Source organism: Mustela putorius, unplaced genomic scaffold (assembly GCF_011764305.1).
Source record: "Mustela putorius furo isolate JIRA1106 unplaced genomic scaffold, ASM1176430v1.1 tig00003962_pilon_pilon_pilon, whole genome shotgun sequence".
Classification (NCBI taxonomy): Eukaryota; Metazoa; Chordata; class Mammalia; order Carnivora; family Mustelidae; genus Mustela; species Mustela putorius.
In genome coordinates, this window is record NW_025422106.1 from 4,563,417 (window position 1) to 4,586,870 (window position 23,454).

General features: G+C 54.9%; 2 protein-coding genes and 1 long non-coding RNA gene across 32 annotated transcripts in view; 2 read left to right on the forward strand and 1 right to left on the reverse strand.

Annotated features, from left to right (window-relative positions):
* Positions 1-1,131, forward strand: part of CACNA1G (calcium voltage-gated channel subunit alpha1 G) — a 62,485-nt gene extending 61,354 nt beyond the window's left edge. For all 25 annotated transcript variants that reach the window (XM_013062623.2, XM_013062626.2, XM_045070068.1 and 22 more), the window contains one exon: positions 86-1,131. In XM_013062623.2, coding sequence (XP_012918077.2) covers positions 86-820 — 735 coding nt within the window. In that variant the 3' untranslated portion in view covers positions 821-1,131. The remainder of the gene's footprint in view (positions 1-85) is intronic.
* LOC123389159 lies at positions 1,091-7,932 on the reverse strand. The gene is made up of 2 exons (XR_006603710.1): positions 6,190-7,932; positions 1,091-1,401 (listed from the first exon to the last, which is right to left on the reverse strand). It is a non-coding gene; the product is annotated as an uncharacterized LOC123389159 (long non-coding RNA).
* Positions 7,933-9,168: 1,236 nt separating this feature from the next.
* Positions 9,169-23,454, forward strand: part of ABCC3 (ATP binding cassette subfamily C member 3) — a 48,366-nt gene continuing 34,080 nt past the window's right edge. For 2 of the 6 annotated variants that reach the window (XM_045070331.1, XM_045070332.1), the window contains exons 1-4: positions 9,170-9,316; positions 22,044-22,220; positions 22,576-22,701; positions 22,914-23,051. In XM_045070331.1, the coding sequence (XP_044926266.1) occupies positions 9,287-9,316; positions 22,044-22,220; positions 22,576-22,701; positions 22,914-23,051 (471 nt within the window). In that variant the 5' untranslated portion in view covers positions 9,170-9,286. Of the gene's footprint in view, positions 9,317-22,043; positions 22,221-22,575; positions 22,702-22,913; positions 23,052-23,454 lie in introns of those variants that run through there. The other 4 variants (XM_013062561.2, XM_045070330.1, XM_045070334.1 and 1 more) reach the window with 4 other exon arrangements.

Here is a 23,454-nt window from a genome sequence, read left to right on the forward strand (position 1 = left end):
GATAGGGGGTGGGGGGCGCAGACAAAGGACAGGTCCTGGGAGAGCAGAAGCCTGGTGGGCTGAGCTCTCCCCCCACCTCCCACAGGCAGCAATAAGGACTGACTCACTGGACGTGCAGGGCCTGGGCAGCCGGGACGACCTGCTGTCCGAGGGGAGTGGGCCCTCCCTGCCTCTGGTCCGGGCTTCCTCCTTCTGGGGCCACTTGGGCTCCCGGGTACAGCAGCACCCCCGCCGACAGAGCAAGATCTCGAAGCACATGCCCCTGCCGGCCCCATGCCCAGGCTCAGAACCCACCTGGAGCAAAGGCCCCCCAGAGACCAGAAGCAGCTTAGAGCTGGACACGGAGCTGAGCTGGATTTCAGGAGACCTCCTGACCGTGGGCAGCCCGGAGGAGCCCCTCTCCCCACGGGACCTGAAGAAGTGTTACAGCGTGGAGGCCCAGAGCTGCCGGCGCAGGCCTGCGTCCTGGCTGGATGAGCAGAGGAGGCACTCCATCGCGGTCAGCTGCCTGGACAGCGGCTCCCAACCCAGCCTGGGCCCTGACCCCTCTAGCCTTGGGGGCCAGCCTCTGGGGGGGCCTGGAAGCCGGCCCAAGAAAAAACTCAGCCCACCTAGTATCTCCATAGACCCCCCAGAGAATCAAGGCCCTCGGCCCCCACCCAGCCCTGGCGTCTGCCTCCGGCGGAGGGCTCCATCCAGCGACTCCAGGGATCCCTCGGCCTCAGGCCCCCCTGACAGCATGGCTGCCTCGCCCCCCCCAACGAAAGACGTGCTGAGTCTCTCCGGTTTAGCCTCTGACCCAGCAGACCTGGCGCCCTGAGTCCCGCCCCACTCCCCCACTCCCCTTTCTCCACTGGGTGCCAAATCCTAGCTCCTCCTGGGCTGTTTTCCTTGAAAAATGTTCCGTGGGGACTCCAAGGGGGCGCTCCTCCCCGCCTCAGTGGGGCTGGGAACCAACAAGCAGAATTTCCAGAGCGTTCGGAGCAGCAGCCCTGGCCACCTTGGGGCCGGGCAGAAAGAGAGGCCCAGTGCAGCTGCGGTTCCCAACACCAGGAGCTACTGGGAGAAAGCAATACGTTTGTGCAGAATCTCTATGTATATTCTATTTTATTAAATTAATTGAATCTAGTATATGTGGGATGTACGACATTTTGTGACTGAAGAGACTTGTTTCCTTCTACTTGTATGTGTCTCAGAATATTTTTGAGGCGAAGGCGTCTGTCTCTTGGCTATTTTAACCTAAAATAACCAGGCTAGTTATATTCCCTCTTCTTGCAAAGTACGACCTGGGACCGAGAGTGCATTTCAGCCCTGCCGGTGGCCCATCTTCAGCAGAGAGTGAGAACCACTTTGGAAGCTGTAAATGTAACTTATTTTCTCCTTTAACCTCGCCATCGTTTTCTGTAGGGAAAAAAAAAAAAAAAGAGAAAAATAAGATTTTACAAATGAAATGGAACCTTTTTATATATATACATACATACATACCTATCTATATCTATATCTATAATAAAGTAATTTTCCAAAATAAAAAGTTAATCCCGGTCCGAAGTAAAAGCACAAGGGACAGAGTTAGGCATTTCCAGGGGGGCCCTGGAGAAAGGCCCGCGTTGCTGAGGAGGGGGTGGGAGCTGCCTCTGTGTGCATCAGTGTGTGCTTGTACCTGTCTGTCTGTCTGTCTGGGGAAGAGACAACGTGACCCTCTCCCAGGACAGCTGCCACCTTGCAGCCTCACCACCCTGCCTTGAGGTGGAGGGGGAGGGCGGAGGGACGCCCCCTCACTCCCCGCCCCTGCGCTGGCCAGAAGGCTCGGCAAGTAGGGGCTACTGCTTCTGCCGAAGCTTTCTCGCTTCCTCCACGCCAGGCAGCCTTGTGAATGTGAGTAATTCCAGATTAACTCTTATTTCTGCTGACAGCTATCAGCCGCACACTGAAAGCTGGAAATTGGCATAATGAAGCTGTTTTGGTTAATGGGGCCGACGGAGACTGGGGGAGGCGGCCTCAGCTGCCGCCGACGGGATCTGCGGGTTGGTGGGGGAGGGGCCTGCGCTTCTGAGTTTTCCATCCCCGGCCCTCGGCCCCCGGGACCTGCGACGGCTGGGCTTTGGCCTCCCGCCTTGGGGATCCTGCTGACCCGCACTGTGGACACTGCTCCGTCAAGCTGGCCACGGGATTAAGCTGCACAAACAGAACGGGCTGCTCCCTTCCGAGACCTAGGGGGCCGTGAGTCCAAAGGCGACCTCCCGGTGGAGTCGGTCTGGCCGGGCGGCCAGGCTGCGGACTGCGGAGCTGGCCCCCTGGGGAGTGATGAATGAGCTCCATCAAGGTGTTTACATGGTCTGCTGCTGCCTGCCCAGTGGGAGCCGGGGGAGGCGGGAGGTGGGAAGGCGGAAGGGGGAAGGGGGGGGGGGGGGGGGAGGGGGGAGGAGAGGAGGAGGAGGGACTATTGGTATGGCCCAGAACCTCCTTTCTGGTGCTACCTTGGCAATACTCTCTTTTCTGAAACCCTGGTGCCCAGAGGCAGTGCCCCAGGCACCAACCACAGATTCAGCCAGCCTCTCCCCTGCCAGTCACCCTAAACATCCACCCCAACCCCACTCCCTTCAACATCCCATACCCTCATTCCCAGCACCTTCAAACCGGGGGACTTTTGAAACCTCAGAGATGGCTCCAGTGGGCTGGTGACCAGACCCCCAATCCCCAGCCCTTCTCTGAACTTGGGGTGAGCCTGGGATGGGGCGTGGGGGGGCGGGAGGTGCGGTGCCAGGCTGCAGGGCAGATGGACCTGGAGGCTTGGTCCCATTCTGTTTTCTAACTGGTGAAAGTTTTTCTTATTGCTCTTCTGGACAGAAATCTACTTCTCCTTGAAGCAAACACCTGGCTTTATCCACTTGGGATGTGTAACAGCGTGGAACTCTTTTTCCTCTCGCCTCCTTGGGTAGAGAGAGGGGGCTGCTTGTAGGAGCCGCTTTGTCTTAAAAAAAAAAAAAAAACTGGGGCGCCTGGGTGGCTCAGTGGATTAAGCTGCTGCCTTCGGCCAGGTCATGATCTCAGGGTCCTGGGATGGAGCCCCGCATCAGGCTCTCTGCTCAGCAGGGAGCCTGCTTCCTCCTCTCTCTTTCTGCCTGCCTTTCTACCTACTTGTGATCTCTGTCTGTCAGATAAATAAATAAAATCTTTAAAAAAAAAAAAAAAGCAAAACTGTACAAAATTCCTAGAGTTTTGTCCACCTGGGTCTGCAGATTAAGCTTTTGCATTTTTGTAGAATTCGTAGCTGTCTATTCCCTAATGAGGGTATGAGAATTGGGGAGAGGGCTCTGGGGTCTTTTTTCTTCTAATTGGAGGATTTCCTCTAGTTGGAAGATTCTAGGTCAAAATGAAGGCAGAGAGCAGGTCTATAACCCCCTCTCCTCTAACCCAGGCTCCCCGCAACACCTGCCCCCCAAGAAACCCCCAGAGTCAAAGTAGATATTTTAAGGGACAGAATTGTGGCCTCTCCCCAAACAATACAAAATCTTTATCAATGAATGGAAACTGTTGTGTCTCATTAAAAGAGGAAATAGGGGCACCTGGGTGGCTCAGTTGGTTAAGCATCCCACTCATGGTTTCCGCTCAGGTCCCGGGATCAAGCACCAGGTTGGCTATGTGCTCAACGGGAATCTGCTTGAGAGTCTCTCTCCCTCTGCCCACCCCCACTCGTACAAAGTCTGTCTCTCTCCCACTACTGAATCCTAAAAAAAAAAAAAAAAAAACCAAAAAAAATACAAAAAAATAAAAATAATTAGAATCTTGGGGCGCCTGGATGGCTCAGTGGATTAAGTGTCTGCCTTCGGCTCAGGTCATGATCTCAGGGTCCTGGGATCAAGCCCCACATTGGGCTCTCTGCTCAGCACGGAGCCTGCTTTCCCCTGCCTCTCTCCCCACTTGTTGATCTCTGTCTGTCAAATAAATAAAATCTTTAAAAAAAAATTAAAATTAAAAAAAATAATTAGAATCTTAAAAAATAAAAAATAAAGTGGAAATCTTAACAGTGCTGGTTCTTATTAACAGTAGCCCGAAGGAGGCTGGGATGGGGAGGGGCTGGTGGCTGCAAAGCAGGTCTTGGTTTAAGGCCTGGGGTGGGGTTGGGGGGGCAGAGTTGGAAGTGGCCAGGAGCTTCAGGGGAGTCGGGGGTCTTGGGAGGTAAGAACGTCTACCCTGGCACTTCTGCTCTCTGCTCTCAGCCTTCTCCTTGGGGGTTCAGAGGAAATTGTGTCAACAGAGGCCAGGCCCCACCTCCGGCTTGTCTGCTTCTGCTTCCTCCATCCCAACACTCCTGGAAAAGGTCTGCCTGGGGGTGGGGGGTGGGGACTAGGAAGAGAACAGAGCTGAGCTGGTGCTAAAAACGAAAATGAGGGGGCGCCAGGATGGCTCAGTGGGTTAAGCCTCTGCCTTCGGCTTAGGTCATGGTCTCAGGGTCCTGGGATCGAGCCCCGCATCAGGATCTCTGCTTAGCAGGGAGCGTCCTTCCCCTCTCTATCTCTCTGCCTGCCTCTCTGCCTACTTGTGATCTCTGGCAAATAAATAAATAAAATCTTTAAAATAAATAGATAAAAATAAAAACGAGGCTGAGGCTCCCCTGCGATGTCTCACTTACTCCTCACAACACCCCAAAGAGGAGGAGGATACTCCGGCTTGCATTTTTTCCCCCAGGTTCAGAGAGGTTTAGCGACCTGCCCGAGATCACACAGGCACAAGGGCAGAGTTGGGATTTCATCCTAGGTCTGGCCAACCTCTAGCCCACTGGCTTCAGACAACCCAGCCTCTTATTGTGGAGGGAATGGGGCATGGGGCAAGGAATCCTGGTCACGAAACGGCTGGCTATGTGTTCATAGAAATGGGCTGGGTTCTCCCATCGGCATACTCAGAAGCTTTTTTTTTTTTTTTTTTTGGCATACTCAGAAGCTTAAAAGAACCTTCACCTTGTGTGAAAAGAGACGTTTAACCACAAGAGAAGGCGTTCCTCAGCACCAGGTGCGTGTTCAAGAGCTGGCCAAGCCCCTGTCTCTGCAAATCACAGTTTCCCAGGTATCACCTTTCTCAGGCCTAATGCTGCCCTTGAACCACAGAGCACCGCCCCCGCGGTCCCCCCTCCCCGTCCTTCCAGTACTCTCCCCGTGCCCCACCCAGGCCTCTCCCACTTTCCAAACAGCTTTTCCCTCCATTGTCACCCCTAGTCCCCACCCAGGCACAACCTGGTGCCGCAAGGCCTCCTCTCCTCCCCTTTCCTGGGCTCCCTGAGCCTGCGGACCTGGAGGCTGGGCGCTGTGGTGCAGTGAGAACTTCAGACACCAGGTGGCAGCACAGAGCAGCTTCACCTGCCTGCCCCACCCCCACCCTCTACAAGCCCCTTCTAGAGAGGGATCTAGCCAGGGAGAGGACACCACATTGACGGACACCTTCCACAGATGGATACTCTGCATAGCCCTCCAAAAGAGGAAACACGCTCACAGGCCCAGTGAAGGACTCATCTGCGCCCAGGGAATCCCAGCCAGGGGAGTGCTGCGTGCACGGTGCCCCAGTGATCCCTGACTAAGGCCAGGGGACCCGGAACTAATCAGGACAGTGGCTGCCAGGAGCCAGTTTAGTTGTGGGCTGGCTCCCTACTCTGAGGACACAGCAAGGCAGGTCGAGGAGGTAGCAGCTCCAGCAAATAGCTGGGAGGGAAATGTGCTAAGAACTTCAGAACTCTGCCTGAGCCCCAGACCAGGTGTGGGAGATGCTGACTGTGGCCCACGGAGCTAATTAAATCTTCTTGCTTTGAAAACTCCTGCATCGGGCACAGCAGCCAAATCAGATCAAGTGTGGGGTGCAGAGGCCCTGTGTGGCCCGCACCAGGCTGAAATCTGGACAAAACAGCTTCCACCACACCGCTTGGGAAGAGAGAAGGGTGAGGCTGGAGTTGGGAGCTGGATCTGCTTTGGGGGTGCTCCAGGCGTTCCAGGAGCCACGTGGGGGGGGGGTTCCAAAGGCTCAGGCAGAGAGTGAAGAGAAAACCAGAATAGCTGTTGCTATTCCACACCCCTCCCGGCCCTAGTCTCTACCTGACTCTCCCCATTTGCAGCATTTCCTGTCCCTGGGTCTCCCTGTTCCCGCCTTACTCTGCTTTCTTCTTCTCTCTGCTGTCATTCCCACTTGCAATTATCTTCTTACCTTTCCATCTCCCTGCCAGGAAATCTCCGCTGGGTTCCCCCGGGATGCTCACCCGTGGGGGAGGTGCAGCACACACTCGGTCCACCCCTCCTGGAACTGCAGTCAGTTTTAGGGAAGGATGGGGTTGAGGCCACAAAGCTGGGGTGGGGGGCGGTTAGCGGTGTGCAGCCCCTGTCAGCTGCTGCCCGGCCGCTCTCGGGAGCCTCCGGCTGGAAACATCTTGGTTCTGGAAAGGGGAAAGTGCAGTGGACAGTGTCCACTGCTGGGACTGTAGGTGAGACCACAGTTGCCTCACTACTTATAACCTCTTCTAAGAACACGAGATATTTGTCTAGGTCAGTCAGCAAACATTTCCTGAGGCTTGACTTTGCCAGGCACTGTCCCAGGTGCTTAGGACACATCAATAAACAGGTGGGCTTGGTCCCTATTCTGAAGGTGTACACGGTCTCCTGGGGGAGGTGGGCAAGGCCAGTGCTTCAGTCCCAAGGGTCCTAGACCTGAGCTAGAAAAAGGGCTAGAGGAGGAGCCCCAGTTGCTCACCACAGAAACCGGGGGCAGCACGCCTGGAAAAGCCCTTAGATGGCATTTTGTCCGAGTTGTTCAAGAAACCTCCCACGTTGGAGGGAGATGGTGCCGAGGAAGGGTCCCTAGCCCAGGATAGGGGCAAGGGAGTTTCACAGAAGATTTGGGGGGTGCTGTGGGGCTTGAGCAAAATCTTCAGGATGGGTAGAGTTTGCCAGGTGCAGAAAGGGAGGTGAGGTGTAGGGAGGGGACTGTGCTGAGCAACCTCAAAGGTGGGCGGGGGTGAGGGGGCACGAATGCAACAGCTCAGGACACTGGAAATGCCATTCCGCCCAAAGCAGCCTCACGGAAACAGCCCAGCACTCCGAAGACTCCCACCTCTGCCAGGATAAGATGTCTCAGGACCTCCATTTTCTTGCTCTGCTGGAGCCAGAACAATCATGTCCTAGGAGCTTGATGGCTTTTATCCAAGGGATGTAGGAAACGGATCACATTTCAAGAGGGGCCAGAAACGGCAAAACCCCAGTGATTACTTCAAGAGAGATGGGAGAGGGGGAGGACTGCTAAATCCTCTCCCATGGTCCCAGAGGCTCCCACCCAATGCCATGAGCCCGGAAAGGGCTCTCCAATGGCAGGATGGGATGGTGCCAAAGGGCCAGTGCTTCAGTCCCAAGGGTCCTAGACCTGAGCTAGAAAAAGGGCTAGAGGAGGAGCCCCAGTTGCTCACCACAGAAACCGGGGGCAGCACGCCTGGAAAAGCCCTTAGATGGCATTTTGTCCGAGTTGTTCAAGAAACCTCATCCCAGAGAACTCAAGGGCCTTGTTGAGGTCACAGGGTATACAAAAGTTACTGCCCGAAGCAGGGAGGGGGTTGGGGGTGACTCAGTCAATCCCTGCCCTTGGGGACCTCTCAGACTGGCAAGGAAGACAGACTCTTCACAACTAAATATAACTCAAGGCACTCTGTGACAAGATGTGAGAGTTCTGGAAAGTCTTGGGCTCAGAGATGGGGGCAGGGGTGGAGGGTGACTGGGTCAGTAGAGGGGAGGGGGAAGAGAAAAGGCAGAGAGGGCTTGCCCCGTGGAGGGGATGTGGATGCCCCCCCCCATTCCTCTGCCTGGGAAGGGGGAGACTTGTCCACACTGCTCCGTCCAACGCAGCTCAGATCTCTGTTCCGATAACTCGTGACATAGACTTCCTCCTGGTCACTTCCTGCCAGAGGGACAGGCGGTGGCTGGCTGCATCTATGTTATCTTACTGACCCACCCACGCCTGCTGCTAAGCAGCTGAGGAAGAAAACACCTCTTGAGAATAAGTACCAGAGAAGGGATCACTGGGGTGAACCTGGCTGACCCAGAAGACAGAGTCAAGACCACTGTGTTGGGGAGGTGGAGGGCAGGAGAGAGATGGGGCAGGGGTGGAGGGTGGGGGGAGTAGGGTCAGGGCAGGGGTGGGGATTCCTTCTCAGCCCCAAGAAGGGGCAGTAAATTGGCTTCTGTGATCCTGTTAGGGCAGTGAGAGATAAAAGGATGGAGGAAACACAACCTGGCCAAGCTGGCCTAAGCAGGGGAAGACCACTGACCCCAAATCTGTTTTACAGATGAAGCATACGAAGACTCAGCCTTAGCAGTGTGCTAATGTGGGGCTCTTTCTGGGGCCTCGCCTGCCCATCCCTCGCCCCATGGGGCCGGAGCAGAGGAAATTTACCCTTGGGGGGTGCCTCCGAAGTGTGCCAGCCAAGATGCTTGATGCTGGTCATTCCTCAGAGTAGAAAGCTTAGGACCTAGGATTATTCCTGTTGTTCAGAAGCAAAAGTATTGGCACAGAGCGGCTCGGTGGCCACAGGCAGAAGATGAGGGAACCACAGAACCTCGGGAAGGCCGCAATTTAAGAGAACCATGGGAAGCCACCATCTGTATGATGCTAGGCCTCCCACCCCCTGTCCTTAGGCACCCCGCACACACCAGCTCTTTATGTGCTGGTTTCTGCCAGTTCCCAGGTAACTGGAAGGCAGAGAGGTAGACTTCCTGATCGGCTGGGCATGTAAGCGTTCCCATTTCATGGATGAGAAGACTGAGGGCTAGAGATGACCTTGACCTCATCGGGGTTATATTCATGGAGGACGTCTTGCTAAGTCACTTTCAACGTCTCTATGACTTACCTGGCCTGGCAGAGTTATGCCCCTTGGACACAGACCCTACTCCAGCCCCATCAGCCTCAGTATCTGGAGGGGTATCTCTCTGGCGCAGCCCACTGGCCACTCGAAGGAGTTGTCACTGTATCAATGGCTCGCCAGTCCCCTGACCCAGAGTCCCTCCCGGCAAGCCGCAGCCTGGGGAAGCTCTGTCGCAATTCTCCAAGACTTGAGATTCCACCCAAAGAGCCGTAGGCTGGGCCTGGCGCGGCGGGCGGGGCAGAGGGGGGAGGGGGCGGAGCGCGGGGGGTTGTTGCTGGAGGTGGGGGCGGAGCGCAGCGTTGTGGGGGACTGGGGGCGGAGGCGGCTCCGGGCGCTGTGGCTCCCGCCTGGCCGGGCAGGCTGCCACACTCGCCTTCCTGGCCGCCGCGCCTCGGCCCCATGGACGCCCTGTGCGGCTCCAAGTTCTGGGTAAGGAGGTGTCCCGGGACTGAGGGCGCGGGCCGGCGAGCCCCCTGCGAGGGCCCTGGGGAGGGGGCGACGCCACGCGACGCCACGCGACGCCGGGTGGAGGTCTGACCATAGCCGCCCTGAGCTGGGGTCCTGGGGACCTCCGGGACCTGTCCTGCCCTCCCCGACACAGGAAGTGCCTGGGAAAGCGGGGCACGAACCAGAAGATGCCCCCACATGGACTAGGGCTCGGTTGTCCACCTTTACACCTGTCCCCGCCCTCTCTCCCGCAGCCAGCGTGCCTGCCGGTTCAACCAGTTCAGCCAGGCGGGTAGTTTGGGAAGCTGGCACTGCTCTTCTGGAAAGCAATCCTGCCACCTTCTTTTCTCGGGTGTTAAGAGCTTCTAGGAAGCAGGGAGTCCCCCTCCAGCCCTCCGTTTTTTTTGTTGTTGTTGTTGTTGTTTTAGGATGTTATTTATTTGAGAGAGAAAGAGAGGGAGAGAAAGTAAGAGTGGGGGGCAGAGGAAGAAGCAGACTTCCTGCTGAGCTGGGAGCCCCATGCAGGACTGGATCCCAGGACCCTGGGACCATGACCTGAGTCCGAAAGCTGACGCCTAACCCGCTGAGCCACCTGGGTCTCCAAGGCTCTCCTTTTATAGATGGGGAAAGGGAGGCCCAGAGAGAGGAAGGGACTTGCTCAAAGTCAGTTAGAAGAAAACAGAGCTCAGAAAACAGATGGTCTCAGATTCACGGGGCTTGTCCATGGTCAAGCAAGGAACTCCCAGCCTAGGCTGACCTCAAATCCAGGGTCTCTGATTTTTTTTTTTTTTTTTTTTTTTTTAAGATTTTGTTTATCAGAGAGAACATAAGAGAGTGGGGTGGGTGGGGGAGGGGCAGAGAGAGAGGAAGAAGCAGGCTCCCAGTTGAGCAGGAAGCCCAGTGTGGGGCTCTATCCCAGGACACCAGGGATCACAACCTGAGCTGAAGGCAGACGCTTAACCGACTAAGCCACCCAGGTGCCCTGCGGGCCTCTGATTTTCCAGTCTCTAAATCTTTTTCCCATTTCAAGTATCTGTACCTATGTGCCCCATGTTTGTGTGCCCAGTGGGTATGATCCATGGGTGTGCTCTGTGTGGGTGCACATGCCTGTGTGTGTACACAGGGTGTGTAGCCCCTAGGAACCCTGTTCTTGGGCTGTTTGAAACTGGGAACGTGTAAAATGGAGTCCCTCTAAAATAGTGTTTTTGAGGATCTCTTTCCCCCTTTGGGTCACTAGTCAAAGATGGTACCACCGTCTCGCCCACCGGCATGGACACCCCCCTCCGTCATCTAGCTCGGACTCATCACTGACTGCCAAGTCCAGAGGTTGTGCCTGTGGCTCGGAAGTCTACTTTGTTTCATAACTCACTGGAGCCTGGCTGGCATGGCCACCGCAAGGTCAGGGTGTCTCAGTTAGCCAGGCAGAGCACATGCAAATCAAAGGGGCAAACAGGCCCAAGCCTCAAGTGCAAAGCCACCCTGTGCCTGGGTGGACAGTACATCCCCAGAGCCTAGGACCGCCCAGAGGCAGGCTTTGAGGAAGTGGGGTGAGGAACTCCTGACTCCCTTCTTGTTGCACGCTTAGAGGTCCTTTGGCTCTACCTTTCCGTGATCTTGCAGAATCTGAGAGATTCCCCAGAACTTGGAGCTTGAAGCAGCCAGCCCAGCCCCTTACTGCAGAGCTTTGGAAGCTGAGAGCCAGGGAGGGAATGGACTTGTTAAGGACACACAACAGGAAGCGGCTGAGCATTGGACTGGGAAGCGGGACCCCTGAGATATGGTTCCAGCGTGGCCACTGTCTGACTCTACATCCTTGGGCTTCTAGGCCCCTTGTCCTGAGATTCCTCACGGCTCATGAGCTGTATGTACTTCTTCTGAGAACCTCGGGGTCCATGGGAGTCAGTTTATCTATTTTAGGTCCAAGGGATGAAGCCCTTGTGGTGGGTCTCTGCTTGGATACCTCATAGGACAGGGAAATCACTCCTCTTCCTCCTCCCCATCTAAACAGCTTCCGTCTTCCACATGGCCTTCTGCCTCCTGAAAGTTGTGCCAGGCTGCACCCAACCCAATGTGCTTGGAGTCAGGAGGTGGGGTAGCCCACCCCTAGCCCCTCCGCTGGAAGTTTGCAGCACTGAGACGAGGGAGGGCCTGAGACCCGGAGTTCTAGATGTCACCATTCATGGTGGGCTAGTTTGCATCTCATTTGGATTGTGTATTATTTGGGTAGACTTGTCCCTGAATCTTTTAACTCAGGAGCCTGGGGGTGACCCACCCTGTGGGAAGCTGGGAGTGAAGAAGTGGAGATGGAGGGACCCGGCATGGTTCAGGCCTGAGGGGCTGTTTGTTTGCTGAGCTTACCCGAACCGCCTCAGTTACTCTACCTGTGAAATGGGGGACTAACCCATCTCCTACGTGCCTCCCCAGAATGCTGTGGAGGTCACAGAAGTAGGGAAGGTGAGACAATTTGGTGAACGACCAAACTTTCTGTGGGTGACTGACAGGTCCTGATATTCCTGGAAATGAGGGAAGCAAAGGGAAAGGAGGTTCGAAGTGGGAGTTCGGTCTGGGAAGGCCTAGACAAGAGGGGCTGACAGGGCCGAGAAGTGAGGGGTCCTGTTTCAGCTCTTTGCTGGGGATCTTGTGGCAACATCCATCAGCCTCAGCCCCAGCTAAGTCAGAGGGCAGGAGCCCCCCCCCCCCGCGGGTCTGTGAGCCCCTGGACTTGTGCCCAGAGACCCAGGTGCTCACACACTGAAGTCCCTGGGTGAATGATCTCTCTCTTTCACTCTCGCGTCTGCCACGTCGGGGTAGAGCATCAGATCTCTGAGCGTGCCTTGGGAGTTTTTGTGGAAATAAATTCCAAATGAATGAACGACAACCAAAGGGCCCGGAGCTAATGAGGCCAAAGCAAAGATGCCTCTAGAATAAAGAGGGGGTAGTGTCCCTTTCTTTGCTGGTCCATTGAGAATTACCTTCTGTGATGAGCAATGGATACAGAGGGGCACTTAAGTGATAAAGAGAGTACAAGTGCCTTGGGAGGTCTTGACCCGTGTGCAGAATTAGCCTTGATCTGGTTGTCCCTGGAAGCTCTGGGGAGGCTGAGGTGGGCTCAGGAATCTGAAGGTCCTGACCATAAGAACAGCCCAAAGGTGGCACTGATGGCCTGAAAAGTAGTGAGCTCCCCAGCACTGAGGGTATGCAAGCACAGGGTGAGTGACCACTTTGGTAGGGATGCTGGAGAGAGGATTCAAGCCAAGGAAGGAATTGGGGTCCCACCCTGAATTTCTGTGACCAACTAGGATAAGGACCAATGTGGCTGGTGAGGATTCATGGGTTCCTTCTCTGAGATTTCCTGACGTCTCTTTCTCTGGCTTTCTCTCCGCTTCAGACATGGAGTTTGCATAGCAGCAGCTCTTGGCAAAGACCTGTGAGTCTGCCACTGGTCAGGCATCGGCACCTTCACTGCTCCCTTGGCTGTCTGCCCACCCGAGGAAGAGGCAAAGCCCTCCTCCTACGGAGGCCCAGCTCCCTGTGTCTCTTGCCAGCTACTAGTCCAGCTACTTCCATTCTCCCGCTCACTAGCTCTGTGACTTTGGGCAAGTCACTCACCCTCTCTGGGCTCCATCTGAGCTCCATCCAGGGCCCCCTTCAGGTCCAGTTTCCCAATGCTGATTCTGGGAGGCTGATCCTTAGGCTCAGGGCCGTGGCCAGGATTAGAGCCCTCCAAACATTAGGGTATTAGAATCTCCAGCTTCTTTTTGGGTCTTTGCCTAGCAGAGTAGGTGATTAGCAGAGCATAGGAGAAATGGACTCTGATTTCAATGAACTTTGACTCTCAAATGAAGGTAGTGACTTGCAAAGCTGGGAGGCAGGCAGGTGGGTGGGAGTTGGGCACCCTCCTCCCCCCCACCCCCGGCCTACTGAGCACCAGCATTTCCCCTTAAGAACCCAATCTTCGGAGCGCTTGGGTGGCTCAGTGGGTTAAAGCCTCTACCTTTGGCTCAGGTCATGATCCCAGGATCCTGGGATGGAGCCCTGCATAGGGCTCTCCACTCAGCAAGGAGTCTGCTTCCTTCTTTCTCTCTGCCTGCCTCTCTGTCTACTTGTGATTTCTGTCTGTCAAATAAAAAAATAAATATATTTTAAAAAAAATAAAAAAGAACCCAGTCCTCCCTGCCAGGTGAGGGTCTCTAGACTCCCCTCCCTCCATCCCAGCTGCAGGGCAGCAAAGCTGGGCCTGGACCATTTCGAGCCCTTGAGCTCCTGGCTCCTGTGGGAGACTCTGTGGTCCCTTGTGACCCTAGGTTGGATTCTTCCCAGCCCTGCTATTCCCCGACAGCCCCTGGACCTGGGTCTTGAGGGCCAGAGATTTAGGGAAAGAACTGAGTCAGAGGTAACATTTGGGAGTGCACTTTGCCCCGCTGTCTGCTGGCTGCCAGTCTGAGAAATGGCCTTAGGGCCCAGGGCTGGCCTCCCCAGGGAGAGAGGGGCTGCCAGCCAACCCACGCAGGAGACAGCATCAGAGTGCCTGGGTCTTATCTCCCTGCTGGGGCTGTCCCGGGACAGCAGGTGGAGCAGGATCCCTGAGGGTGGTGGGGGTGACACTTAGGTGTGCCCCTGCTGAAGAGCTGGGCCTCTCCCTGCCCTCCCCGGAGCTGTTCGTGTTCCCAGGGTCAGGAAGTGGTACTGGGGGTGCTAAGAAGGGACCAACCCTTGGATTGGATCACTCTCTGTCTCACTGGGCGTTCAGGTTTCCAGCCCACTGGCTCCCAGAATCACAGCCCCTCCCCCTCAGCTTGGTGAGAAGAACCGCAGCAAGGGGGTGACTTGGGGGGTGGGCTGCACTAGCAGAAAGGAGATTTTTAATGTTCCAACGGATCTGGACACCTGTGGGATGTCATGTTGGAGCTCTGGAGGGTGTAGATGAACCGCCATAGAGCTGGGACAAGGACTCTAGAGCTGGGCTGCCCGAGTCCAAGCGCTGGGGCCAGCCCGTGGGAACCGGTGCAGTCACTCCCCCGCCGGCTGTGGGCCTCAGCTGTTGTGAACATAATAACCAAAGTCGCTTGTCATAGCCACGGCCCCCTCTTCAGCAGCGGCAGGACCTGGGCCCCCCCAAGCTCCCCCCTCACCGCGACAGGCTTCACCCCCACCCCGAGGCCTTTGCAAAGCCTCCTTTGCAGCCGCAGTAGGACAGTGATTGAGAACTGGGATCAGAACAGGCCCTTGCCCCTTCTGCACCTCCATTTCCACGGAGATAAATGAACTTGTCAGTTGATCCCTTCTCCCCCACTTCTCCCTCCTGCACGGGATTAAGGAAGTAATTACTCTTCTCACCATGGAGACTGTCAGCAAGCCTGTCCCCAGCCCCAGGTGGGGGTGTGGGGGAGGGGGCCGGGGGCTGGTGTGCTGGAAAGTCCCTGACAGCGCTGTGACCCAGCTGGGGCCATCCTCCCTCCCACCTGTCCCCTGCTTGGGTCTCTAGGGATTTCAGCCACTGTGCCCATGGAGAGGCCTTCCCCTGTGCAGTCCATTCCGGGTGTCAGACCTTATCAGCCCCATCCAGCTGTTGCATTGCATTATTAGGGAAGCTGTTGTCACCGTGGAAACTGTGTGGTGACAGCAAGGGAGGGGTGGTGGGGCTGTGCTCCCAGCCCAGCCAGTGCTCATCTTCCCAAAGGGAACGGCCGAGTGGTAGTGGTTTGAGAGGGGGTCTTCCATCCCGCCCAGGAGGACTGCAAGGAGCATCATGGAGTCCAGGAATGGCCTCCCCCGACCCTGTCCTTTGCACTTGACATTGTTTGGGTGCCAAGAGCTGTGGCCTTGGTGCCAGGGAGAGAGAGGACGGTGCTCCTGGGCATTCAGCAGCAGCATCTGACTTCAGAGGACGCCCTTCATTCCTTTGTCCGCTCACTCATTCTCGTGTTCACCAAAGGCGTACGAGCGCCTTCTGTGTGCCAAGCACTGTTCCGGGCTGTGGGGACACCCTGGTCCTTGTGGAGTTCGTGTTCCAGGGGGAGCAGACAGAGAAGCAATAGACACAATAGATCACTCGCTTCTAGATTATGCTGGATGGGGATCAGGGCTACGGGGGAAGTGGGATGGGCTAAGAGGGATGGGGTGTGCGGACAGGGTGGGGATGGGGGTGAGTTCCAGCCCTCCTTGGGAAGGTCAGGGTGGACCTCCATGAGGAGTGCTCACAGGTTTGAGAGCATGAGGCATTGGACTGCCACCTTGAGGGCAGAGTGACAGAGGGCAGTGGGGGACAGGAAGTCAGAGACCTGGGGAGGCAGGCAAGAGGGTCCTGAGAGCCACATGGGACTCTGGCTTTCACTCTGAGGGAAGTGGAGAGCCTTCGGCAGGGTTGCACTGTGAGAGTGACTTGGTAGCATGGTCTGACTTGGGTTTCTGGAAAATTCTGCCGGGGCAGGTGGCAGGGGTGGGACCAGGATGACCAGAGAGGGGCTAAGACAATAATCGAGACGAGAGAGAGAGTGGGGTGGAGACAAGTGGTTGGATTCTGGATCTATCAGGGGGAGCCAAATGAAGCTGCCGTTTTGTAACTAGAAACAATTGAATAGAGCATTCCATTTAGTTCAGCCTAGTGATTGAAGGTGGAATGGACAGGATTTGCTCAAGGGTGGGGTGTGAGGGGAAGAGAAGAATCAAGGAGGACCCCAAGGATTTCGACCTGGGAAGCAGTGGCCGCCCATTGGGGCGGGCAGGCTGCCGAGGAGGGGATGGGCAGGAGTTCAATTCCGGACCCTTCGGTGTCCTGGCAGCAAGGGCTCTGGGGTGAATGGTCTAGGGACACGCGCATGAAAGATGCCTGCTGACCCTGGAGAGGGCTCTGCCAAGGTGGAAAAAAGGGGCAGGAGCTGAGGCTGGATCTCCTGGTGGGTCAGAGCAGCCCTCTGGGGCTTCACGCCCCGGAGATTTCTCAATCATTATCATCGACATGGTGCCGCTTGTCTGTGAAACCCAAACAGGCTCCCAACGGCCTCTTTCTCCAGCACCTGTGAGGGACAGGGCAATCTGCTGTTCCTTCTCCCCCTTCCGTGGGGAGCCGGCTGAAATGCTGTTGTCACTCCCAGCACTCATGCCGAGGCTGAGCTCTGGAGAGATGAAGGAGCCGTCCCCGCTTCCATGATTCAGGAGAAGCAGCTCATACCTGGTTCTCTGCATCCGGGTTGGCGGCCTCTCCCCTCCTGCCTCGGGAAGCCAGGTCACCCACTTGCACATTCCTTTTTTTTTTTCTTAAGATTTTATTTATTTATTTGACAGAGATCACAAGTAGGCAGAGAGGCAGGCAGAGAGAGAGAGGGAGAAGAAGGCTCCCCGCTGAGCAGAGAGCCAGAGGTGGGGCTCGATCCCAGGACCCTGAGATCATGACCTGAGCCAAGGCAGAGGCTTAACCCCCTGAGCCACCCAGGCGCCCCACTACTTGCACATTCCTATGGTGATTCCCTGTCGTGGCTTTGAACTTGGGCTCTATCCTGGCTACATACACACAACTAGTTAGTCGCCACCCAGCCTGGATCCTGGCTGCTCCTGAATACCCAGCCTTGTGCTGGGGGCCGGAGGGGCCGGGGCCAGCATGGAGAAGAATAGAAGATGGGATGTGTTCCCAGTGCAGATGGCTGAGGTCAGGGGAAACCCAGGCTGGGAGTCATGAAACCTGGGTGTCTGTCCCAACTCTCAACTGCCAGGTCCTTGGACCTGTCGCCAGAACAGGCGAAGCCTGCTTTCTCTTTTGTGAGCCAGCCCCGATACTGTTCTTCCTCTCTGCTTCTGGAAGTTGTTCTGAAACAGCGATCAGATAATGGCAGTGTGAGGGCTGTAATAAAAAGCTGCTGGAACATTAGGGGCCTTTGTCACTCTCAGGTAACACTCACTCACTTGGGTGCTCAGCCCATGCAGAAGACAGCAAGGAAACACCTTGTCAGAGGCAGGCGTGCCCCCGAAAGCCTTCCTGTAGGAGGGGAAGCTCAGGCTGGACCCAGCCAGGTGGGAACCGCGCTCCAGGCCCGGAGACTGTCTGGATGGTGACTGATTGGAGGGGCTTAAAGGATTTGCTAAATTCAAAACAGGGTGGGGCTGCCCATGGGCCACAGAATGGATAAATCCATCGTATGAACCGTCTACCAGGCAGGGATGAGGAGGGAGAGCCCCAATTCACGCTCCACCCCAAGGCTGACACTCACAGTGAGGCTAGATGTGAAAGATCCATACTGTATCATTTCCTTTATAGGACGACCCCAGATGGGCCAAAGCAGTCCATATTGGATAGAAGCCAGGACAGCATTCCCCTGGCGACAGACGCGGCCAGGAGGGAGGCCAAGGAGGGGGCTCTTCAGTGCCAGCAATGTCTTGTTTCTTTTCTTTTTCTTTTTTTTTTTAAAGATTTTATTTATTTGACAGACAGAAATCACAAGTAGGCAGAGAGAGAAGGAGGAAGCAGGCTCCCCTCTGAGCAGAGAGCCCGATGTGGGGCTCGATCCCAGGACCCTGGAATCATGACCTGAGCCGAAAGCAGAGGCTTTAACCCACTGAGCCACCCAGGCGCCCCGCAATGTCTTGTTTCTTGATTTGGGTGCTGGTTGCCCAGGTGTGTTCCGGGTATGAGACTCTATCGAAGTACATACTTAAAATGCGTGCACTTTTCTGTAATTTTGTAATGAGTGTTCTATAAGTTGAATAAGTATGTTTTGTTTTTTTTTTTAAGATTTTATTTATTTATTTGTCAGAGAGAGAGAGAGCTTCAGGCAGAGGGAGAAGCAGGGTCCCTGCTGAGCAGAGAGCCTGACAATGCAGGACCCAATCCCAGAACTCTGGGATCATGACTTGAGCCGAAGGCAGATGCTTAACCGACTGAGCCACCCAGGTGTCCCTGAATAAGTGTTTTAAAAATGTATTTATTTGAGAGTGAGCGAGCACGTGTACACACAAGCAGGGGAGGGGGCAGAGGGAGAGAGGCGGGGAAAGAGGCAGACTCACTGCTGAGCACAGAGCCTGAAGGCAGGGCTGGATCTCGAGACCCTGAGATTATGACCTGAGCCAAAATCAAGAGTCTGACCCTTAAACGACTGAGTCACGGAGGCAACCCAAGAAGTGTTTTAAAAAAGAGAAAAGGGATGAATTAGATGTGTCTGACTCCCTATCCTCTGGGGTGCCTGACCAGGCCTAACGGGGGCCCAGCCCTGGACCAGCATACCTGCTGCTCAGGAAGAGTTCATGGGTCCTTAGCTCATGTGGCTTTAGGGACTATGGACTACAGGGCTCTAGAGTACAAGATGTATGCCGGGTGAATTTCTCCACAGGGGCTTGAATGTCATACCCCCAGGCAATGTGTCCCTGGACCTCCTGTTCTCCAAAAGCAGGAACCAGTCCGCATAGGCACGCCTAGTCCTGCATCTGACTCAGCACACTCTCGACCAAAGCCTCAACGAGTGGAAAACTGATGGTCCAGAAGCATGGGTCTCTCCCTACGGGCTGACTTCAGAAGAAGGGGGTTCCTGATGGGAGACAGAGGCTTCTAAGCCCGGCCCCCCCACCCCTTCCCTGTAGTTACTGGGATTCTGACAGGTGGGAGAGAGTTGGGGGTTGAACCAAGGTGTGGGCATGGGCCCCTTGGAGCAAATTGAGAGTCAGGTGAGCTGGCAGCAGGAGAAAGGTGGGTCAGGAAGAAAAGCCCGTGGGGTGCTCAGACGTGGCTCCGGGAGCAGCAGGAAGCAGTGCAGGTTCATGGGCCTGAAGCAAGGGGCACAAAGCAGCCTTTCAGGAAAAGTCCTCTGTCAGCTATAAGCAGGGGCATCAGAGCTCAGAGGGCTGACCCAAGTGGAACCCAAGAGTAGAAGGGGAGCTGAAAAAGAGGAGGCAGGATGTGCAGAACGCCCTGTGAATATTTTCTTAAGGTGGGAGAACTGAAGCCCCTGGCTAGTTCAGTAGTTCCCGTGGACAGATGAGTCAAGGCCAGCTGGGAGCCTCGAGGGCCCTAGTAACAGGGTCGGACTTTGTCTTCTAGGCTTTAGGGCACCACTGAAAGTTAAGGGGAAAATATAAGAATAGCCTTTTGTTCCTTCATTAATTCAACAAATATTTCATTTAACTTATTTAACCACAATTTGTTCCGAGCACCTGCTACATGCTTGGCATTGTTCTAAGTACGAAGACACATCAATAAAGGAAGGAAAGATTACATGCTAGCAGGAAGAGATGAGAGAAAACATAATGGGCCGGTGACTCATGTCACATGTTAGAGGTGACGGGTGCTATAGAGAGAAGAAAGAGCAGAGAAGGTAAGGAGAGTCACTGGCATGTGGAAGGGACTGGATGGGATGGCTGATGGGGAGAAGGGAAAGGGGGAGGAACGGCCCTGGGGCACTCCCACACCAAGAGCGGGGATCAGCCAGGAAAAAGGGAAAGGCTCCTTCTGTGGGCAGGGATCTGGGCTCCTTGGACACAGAAGAGAAGGGATTAGAACTCCATGGAAAGTACTCAGGAAGAAATGAGGGCTGGGGCTAGCATGCCAGCTGGATTGGAGGGACCAAGGGGGAGATGGTATCATCCCAGGGTTACTCTCAAAGAAACCGAGGTCCAGAGAGGCAAGATAAAATCACATTACCCAGCTTGAAAGACCTAGCGCTTGTTGTAGCAAACATGGACAGAGTCAAAAAAAGTGTCAGCTCTTGGGGCACCTGGGTGGCTCAGTGGGTTAAGCCTCTGCCTTCAGCTCAGGTCACGATCCTGAGGTCTGGGGATTGAGCCCCGCATCAGGCTCTCTGCTCAGTGGGGAGCCTACTTCCCTCCCTCTCTCTCTCTCTCTCTCCTTGCCTCTCTACCTACTTGTGATCTCTGTCTGTCAAATAAATAAATAAAATCTTAAAGAAAAAAAAAAAAAAAACCTGCCAAATTAAAAAAAAAAAGTGTCAGCTCTGAATATTTGTTTAACGAAAACCTGTGGTGTTTCTACACTGGAAGGATGACACTCCAACAGAAAAGCACAGACAGATGCAGCTTCATTATCAAACAATTAGTAAATCCAACAGAAATGGTAAGAATAAATTGCTTTAAACTATGGAAGTAGATGCCAGGACAAAGTTAGCAAGTTGGACGTATTTGCTGCTGGAAAATGAACTTGGGGTGGGGAATGATGAGGCAGGGTACCATTTTCTTTTTCATGGTTTGACTTATTAAGTTATATGAAGATATAGTGTGGACTAAAAGAAACATGGCGATTATTTAAATTGTCAGTGAGGAAGTAGAAAGTTTTTTTTTTTTTTTTTTAAAGATTTTATTTATTTATTTGACAGACAGAGATCCCAAGTAGGCAGAGAGGCAGGCAGAGAGAATGGAGGAAGCAGGTCCCCCGCCAAGCAGAGAGCCCGATGCGGGGCTCAATCCCAGGGCCCTGGGATCATGACCCAAGCCAAAGGGAGCGGCTTAACCACTGAGCCACCCAGGCACCCCAGGAAATAGAAAGTTTTATACCCTCCCATGTTAACTGTTGTCCCATATAGATGAGATTGTGGATGGGTTTTTTTGTTCCTTATATTTTCTGAGCTTTCTGGAAAGTACTGCTAATGCTTTGCGAGAGGGGAATGAAAGGTCAGCTTGTTTGTGGCCTTGGAAGAAACAATCTCACTAAAATGCGTGTTGTTGTTGTTCTTTTTAATCATTGTTCTTTTTTTCTTTTAAGATGTTATTTATTTATTTGACAGAGAGAGAAATCACAAGTAGGCAGAGAGGCAGCAAAGAGAGAGAGGGAAGCAGGCTTCCGTTGAGCAGAGAGCCTGAATCAGGGCTCGATTCCAGAACCCTGGGATCATGACCTGAGCCCAAGACAGAGGCTTAACCCACAGAGCCACCCAGGTGCCCCTAAAATACGTGTTTGATGCATTCCCCCATCTCCTTCTGAAAGGTTCGGTAGGTGGAGTTCAGAGATGGGAGGGGGTCTTATGGAGACTGAGGGGCTCCCCAGGACAAGAGACTTTCTGTGCTCAATCCAGGACAGTGCCAAAGGTGGGGTGGTTGGTCACCTGGGGCTTTGTGATTTGCAAAGCTCTCCCTTTAATCTTTGCTCCTTTGAGCTCAAGCCTAGCCAGTGAGGTAGGTGGGGTGATGGATGACTTTCCTGAATTTAAAGGAGAAGGAAATAAAGCTCAGAGAAGCTCCCTATTCTTTCCTGGGAAAGGCTTAGGGGAGTGGGCTCTTCAACCATATTTACCAAATGATTACGTGGATAAAATAAAACACTGATTTAAAAGAAAAAAAAAAAAAGAGTGGAAATTTAGAATGACAGAAAGCAGAGCAGTGGTCTCCTGGGAGGGACGGACTGCAGAGGGCTACAAGGTACCTCTTGGGATGATGGAAATATTCTGTATCTGACCTGTGGCAGTGACTTTGCAGTGTGCACAATGCCAAAGCCCTCGGATCGTGCCCTTTGCACGGGTGCAGTTTATTGTACTTAAATTGTACCTCAATCAGAAAGGGAGGAAAATGGGGACACAGGGACATCCGGGGCCTCGCGGGCAAGTGTGCACACCGCCAGCTCCTGCTCGTTTGCACGTTGACCATCCATCACCATCCTCCGCCTTCTGATCCCCAGAGCTCCGGGAGCGCCTCCCAGACCCCATCCCCTTCCTTGACAGAGGGGCCCCATTCTGCAGTCGCAGCTGCTGCAGCGCTGTCCTGTTTTCTCTGTCCCCAGGACTCCAATCTGTCCGTGCACACTGACAGCCCGGACCTCACTCCCTGCTTCCAGAATTCTCTGCTGGCCTGGGCGCCCTGCTTCTACCTGTGGGCTGCCCTGCCCGGCTACCTGCTCTATCGGGAATACCACTGCGGAGGCTACATCGTCCTCTCCCGCCTCTCCAGGCTCAAAACGGTCAGGGGTCCAGGGATCTCCAGCGTGGGGCGGGGGGGCTGGCACTTGGAAGGTTCTCCATTTCAAGGTTCTCCTCTCCGCCCTGCCAAACAGCCATCGATGTGTCCTAGAGACACCTGCCCAGCCAGCTGCTCAGGGCCATGGCAGCCTGCCAGCTGGGTCTGCAGTCAAACGAGATAGTCTCTGTTTGAGGAAGTTCAGGAAAGTTCTCTGGCAACGTTCTGGCCGTGCCCAGCCTAGCTTCAGGGGGCTGGACCCAGGGCAGGTCTGGCCATTTCAGAATAAAAGGCCCTTCTTTGGGGGGAACCGTCCCTCCTTTTGAAGATGGAGTCCCCAATGTGTGTCCTGTTTGTAGGTCTCAGGCGTCCTGCTGTGGTGTGTCTCCTGGGCTGACCTCTTCTACTCCTTCCATGGCCTGGTTCACGGTGGGGCCCCCGCCCCAATCTTCTTTGTCACCCCCTTGGTGGTGGGGATCACCATGGTCAGTGTGGGGCCCAGGAAGGGGATGCAGGGAGTCTCCAGTGGGTTGTGGGGTTGTGTTGGGGAAACAGTGGGCTCTCGGGAGAGGGCTTGACACTGTAGCAGTGGGAAGAGGTTGAGGTGACCACAAAAACATCTGGCCATGTGGGGTGGGGAGGACAGAGGCAGGTCCAGATGTGCTCTGGCCCAGCCTTCCTCGCCCTCCCTACGCAGCTGCTGGCCACCCTGCTAATCCAGTATGATCGGCTGCGGGGGGTACAGTCCTCGGGGGTCCTCATCATTTTCTGGTTTCTGTGTGTGGTCTGTGCCATCGTCCCCTTCCGCTCCAGGATCTTGCTGGCCATGGCAAAGGTAAGGGGAAGGAGGGGAACCTGCCAGGGGCAACACTGTCTGGGGGATGGTCTCAGGGCTCAAGGTCACTACTAGGTCCTGGGCTGCCCCTCCCCTGCTCCCAGGACCTCCCCTTCTGTTCAGGCCTTTCCATGTTGTCCCCTACTTGCTGCATCTCTGCCAGGAAGCAGACGAGGCCTGAGGGTGAGGCCCATGTAGCACAGGGGAATGGGGCCGGACACAGCCCTCGTGGGATGTTCACGGGCGTACAAGGGGCCATTCTTAGCCATGACCGCCACCACCGAGTGTAGTGTGGGATGCGGTGTCGGCCAGCACATGAGGGCAGACACGCATGAGTAGTTTTGTCCATTATCCTGCTCTCGCCTTTCTTCCCTTCCGCCTCTGTTGTGTGGGCTTCATCTTG